The sequence below is a fragment of the Rana temporaria genome, chromosome 2, assembly GCF_905171775.1.
Source record: "Rana temporaria chromosome 2, aRanTem1.1, whole genome shotgun sequence".
NCBI classification, from domain to species: domain Eukaryota; kingdom Metazoa; phylum Chordata; class Amphibia; order Anura; family Ranidae; genus Rana; species Rana temporaria.
Window position 1 is genome coordinate 181,734,715 of NC_053490.1, and position 5,381 is coordinate 181,740,095.

Here is a 5,381-nt window from a genome sequence, read left to right on the forward strand (position 1 = left end):
AGACTTATTAATCACCCCAACATTATGGTAAACGTTTTATCACCTGAATCCAGAATCAGCTAGGATTTTCCCACAAGAGGTTTTTTTTTTTTTTTAATGTTCTTTTTTATTTTAAGGAAATACTTTGACTTATTAAACACCCCAAAACGTAAAACTCACCTGCACCCAAAAAGATTTCCCTGAAGTGGACTCTATAATGGGTTACTGTCCTTTTTAAAAAAAAATGTTGATGTTTTTTTTTTTTTTTTAATATATTTGTTAAAATAGAGGAATAACTCGGTCGCTCCAAAATATGTAATGTAAAAACTCTCCATACCTGTACCCAAAAAATCAAGACTTCCCTGCAGTTACTACTCTATATGTCCTTTTTTATTTTGATATTAAAAAAAAAAACTTTAGAAGAAAGTCTTATTGATCACCCCAACATGTATGTAAAACTCACCTGCACCCAGAATAACTAAGATTTCCCTGAAATTATTATTATGGTATTTTACTGTGCTTTTTTAATATAGGTGTTGCTTTTAAATAAATACCTTACTTGAAAGACTTATCAATCACCCCACAATTATTCTAAAACTCCTTCACCTGCAGCCAGCATAACCCCCCCAAAATGACTCCCCTGTTGTAATCTTTGATCAGTAAGAAACTATTATTTGAGTCTGAAAAGTATTTCAAAGGATTCCTAGACACCAAAATAACATTCCAAATATTTTACTAGAATAAAATCCTGATACATACATGTTGTTAGATTGCACCAACGATCTGGTTGTGTTTAGGGGTTCTGTAGAGGAATGCATATTATCAATGTACAATTGCTCTATCAGCTGCTTTTTTTTTTTTGCATGTCGATCGTGTATTGAAGGGCACGATCCATCTGCATTGTGTCTGATCCCCACAGATTGAGGTCCCTTTGAAGAAATGACAAGGGTTTTATTGGGAAGCTCTTCTAACAAGATAAAGTACCCAAGAAACTTTCCCCTCTTAATGTTACTGGACACCTTCACAATAGTCTGCAAGGCTCAAGTCTTCTCAATGGGCTCTGTTCTGCTCAATCATGAATGCCTTTTTTTTTCAGGAAAAGATAATACAACGACTTGTTTTTTTATCTTCTTTCCTATTCACGATTAAAAATGTGATAAATCAGGTTTTTGGCCCTGGATAACAATGGCTTGATTTAGATTTCCTGGTAAATCCATTCAACAAGGAAACAAAGGCAGCCTTTGGGGGATAAGTTACACTTCACCTGGACCAAGCACGTAAGGGCAATTCAGATAAAAATCTTGTTAGTATACTCAACAAGAAATAGAAGATTTTTTTTCTTTCTTTTTTCCTTTTTAGCTATAATGGGCTTTATTTCAGGTCTTTGTTCGAGTACTATAAAAAGGATCTTTTAGTCATCTAATATTATTAAAGCAATGCCTGATACAGACAAAACAACACATAAAAAAAATTGAATTGTTAAAACCATTGGTTTCTTTATCTTTACGTTGTAGTACAGAAAGCCAAAAAATAAAAACTAATAATTACATGTTAGCCAGCTTCATTCACAAATATTAGTCAAAATGTACACATTACAAAAAAAAAAAAAAAATATCCCAAGAACTCAACAGTGATTGGACGCAGTTTGATGCGTAAAATGTAGACCATCAAAGGAAAAATAAATATTGGGACTTTAAGGTACTCATTTATTGGGGGTACCCTTAAAGTCCTAATATATATGATAAAGTATTTTTTTTTTGTTCTGTGTTGGTACCATTAGTCTAGGATAATTTATTATTTTAGATCCATACTTATTATTTAAAGGGGAAAAAAAGTTCTGATGACAATTCCAAGTTTGGATCATTTTTTAGGAAGGGGATGGGGCAAATTATTCCTTGCAAACAGTTTATATTTTCCTAAACAATAAATATACATTTAACAGCTGCAATAGCTTGAAAGGAATCATTTTCTTTTTAAAACATTGTCACTTTTTTTTGTTTTCTATCGATAAACTTGGGGTAAGTGAGCAGCAAGTTTTCACTGTCATCTTCAATGTACATAGTTCCAATCAGACAGACCCTGGACCCTGCATTGTGACAGATTGTAATGTGGATGGTGATCATCATCAGACCAAAGTAACCCCATTTCCTGGATGCTATGGAAAGATCAGGTCGTGAGTACTAGCAGGCTATGGATAGTTTTTGAGTGTGGACACCCCTGGACTTCTTCTTCCATCACCATGGAGAAGAGTGTTAGAAGGACCACTAAGTTGTCCATCTTTAGTGCATGCAGGATACAGGTAGATCAGTTCATCCATGTCCTAGAATGTATCCATCTTACAAGTGCAGAAAGAGATTCATCTCTGAAATGTTCCTTGTTTGACCTTCTCCTGGTCACCAGTTCAGTAGAAGAGGGACTTCCTACAAGTTCCTCCACACTGAGGGACCTTGATATAATCAGTGTTCTCAACAACAACATGACCTGTGCAATGGGCAGCAGTGGCATGACAACTAAATATCACATACTTCCATACTTTAAATGGATTTCACAGCATCAAATGACAAAATGTGACAACAAGTAGGGGCATCCTGCCCTAGTGATGAGTCCCAGTGTCCAGTATGAAGTTATAGCCTCGTGCTGAGGTGGCACAGCCCTTGTAAGGGCTGCCGTTGTGTCATAAGGCGGCAGCATAAGCTGTGGCGGGGTAAGGGTCCATTTGGGGTTTGCCCATGCCAGGGAACAGGATGTAGGCTAGTGGTGGTTGCAGTCCATGGCTGGGCCAGCCTGTACAGTTACATGGGATCATATAGCCAGGATTCCCAGGGGATGGGTGGGAATGAGTGTGCCCCCCGCTGGCAGCTGCCGCCGCTGCTGCAGCCGCTTGGAAAGCTCCTCCGCTGGACTGGGGGTATCCCAGAGAAGAGGCGTAAGAGAGGGCGGAAGAGCTGGATGTGATCTCTGCCATCTTGGAGCTCAGATCAAATAGGGAATAGGGATTGGAGGCGCTACCGGCTGCCGCAGCGGCCGCCGCTGCAGCAGCCGCGGAGGGGGGAAAGAAGACCCTGGCTGCTGCTGCAGCTGCCGCGGCTGCTGCTTTCTCCGGATTGCCCAAAAAAGAGTCAGTCAGCATCCCTGCCCCGTGTAGGGCGGCAGCCTTCAGCCCCTCGTGTTCCCCGGACAGGCCATATGGCATGGGGAAGGCGAACTTGTCCTTCTTCAGTAGGGTCTTGGGCTTCCTCCGGGGCCGGTATTTGTAGTCCGGGTGCTCCTTCATGTGCATTGCTCGCAGTCGCTTGGCTTCATCTATGAACGGTCTCTTTTCCGACTCGGTCAGCAACTTCCACTCGGCACCCAGGCGCTTGCTGATCTCAGAGTTGTGCATCTTAGGGTTCTCCTGGGCCATCTTCCTCCTCTGGGCTCTGGACCACACCATGAAGGCATTCATGGGTCTCTTCACATGGTCCACCGGCTTAGACATCTCCAACTGTCTGATCTCCAGCAAGTCCGAAAAGGGCGCTCTCCAAACTGGGGCTCCGTGGGGGTTCAGCGTGGCATTCCTTGGGGCGTTCCAGGAAGATCTCAGCAGGTCCTTCCAGGGAGATCTCAGTGGTAAGAGGTAGACTGGGTGCAATCACTGGCTGGGGTCGGGAGGTTTCAGGAAGATCTCAGGAGGTCCTTCCAGGAAGATCTCAGTGCTAACAGGTAGGCTGGGTGCAATCACTGGCTTTCAGGGAGATCTCAGCAGGTGGGGATATCAGTAGGAGGGTGGATGTTCTAGAAAAGTATCAGTAGGGGTTGGGAAGTTTCAGGGAGATGTCAGCAAGGTGAAACAGGGAGGACAGATAGACTGGTTGCAATCACCTGCTGGGTCGGAATGTCTCAGGGGGTTATTCCAATGAGATCTTAGTGGGGTTTAGAAAGGCTGGTTGCAAATACCTGCTGGGTCGAATTGTCCCAGGGAGATGTCAGCAGGTTGTTCCAGGTGGATCTCAGCAGGTTGTTCCAGGTGGATCTCAGCAGGTTGTTCCAGGTGGATCTCAGCAGGTTGTTCCAGGTGGATCTCAGCAGGTTGTTCCAGGTGGATCTCAGCAGGTTGTTCCAGGTGGATCTCAGCAGGTTGTTCCTGGAGGATCTCAGTTGGGATGTTTCAGGAGGATCTCAGAAGGTTGTTTCCTGTAGTGGGAATAGGTAGGCTGGTTGCAAACACCTGCTGGGTCAGGATGTTCCAGGCAAATCTCAGCAGGTTGTTCCCGGAGGATCTCAGTAGGGGGGTCGGAATGTTCTAAGGAGATCTCGGTATGAATAGGTATAGGCTAGTTGCAATCACTTGCTGGGTCAAGAGGTTACAGGGAATGTTCCTGGAGGATCTCAGTAGGGGGTCTGATATCCCAGCGAGATCTCAGTGGTAGGCTGGTTGCAATCACCTGCTGGGTCAGAATGTTGCAGGGAGACCTCAGTGGGATTGGTTGCGATCACCTGCTGGTTCCACGGGAAACTTAGCTGGAGATTTTAGAAGGAACAGGTAGTCTGGTCGGAATGTTCTAAAGAGCCCTCAGCAGGGTGATCCGGGGAGATGTGAGCAGGGTGATCCGGGGAGATCTGAGTAAGTTGATCCAGAGAGATCTGAGTAAGTTGATCCAGAGAGATGTGAGCAGAGTGATCCAGGGAGATGTCGGTAAGCACAGGTAGTCTGTATGCAATCAGTGGCTGCGCACTGGGAAAGTTAGCAGTGTCCCACATGAGCAGCACTGACAGTGTGTTGAAGAGGTCTCAGTGACTGAGTGACACTGGCTGCTGGGCTGTCCTCTGCTCCCTCCTGCACACTCAGCAGTCAATCACACACAGGCGGAACAACAAGTGAAATCAATCCTCCCGGTCTATGGTGTCGGCTGTCCAGCACTGGTCCGGTACCCCTTGCAGCCTGTCCCCGATCCTCCACACACAGGACATGCTCCACACCCAGGTGATCGGATCTCAGCGCCAGGTGCACGGCTTAGTAGTTGGCCAAGTTTCTGGCTTGTGTCTCAGGGACTGAAGACAACGAGGAAGGGATAGTTGTTTTTTTTTTTTTTTTTGGTAAGTGAAGCTGGGCGGGAGAGCAGGCGGGTGTGTGAGCGGAGATGCAGGTAGGAGGGGCTGCTGGGAAACCTTCACTCCTCATAGACTGAGCGAGGCTGCGGCTGGATGGATGGCTGACCCCGCACCTGGGACCGCTCACCTGCCATCAGGGTGGTCAGAGCCACAAAGAGGTCACGTGTTCACATGGATCACATTTCAACTGTTTAGGTATTTCAGGATATATGAGTAAATAAATTGTATATAGAGAGATGTGTATATATATATATATATATATATATATATATATATATATATATATATATATATAAATCTATCTCTCTATC

At 44.6% G+C, this 5,381-nt stretch overlaps 1 protein-coding gene across 1 annotated transcript; it reads right to left on the reverse strand.

Moving 5' to 3' along the window:
• Positions 1-828: 828 nt before the first annotated feature.
• SOX21 (SRY-box transcription factor 21) lies at positions 829-5,051 on the reverse strand. The gene has a single exon (XM_040336097.1). It carries the CDS (start codon positions 3,455-3,457, stop codon positions 2,654-2,656), a length of 804 nt encoding a protein of 267 aa, XP_040192031.1. The 5' UTR covers positions 3,458-5,051; the 3' UTR covers positions 829-2,653.
• Positions 5,052-5,381: the final 330 nt, after the last annotated feature.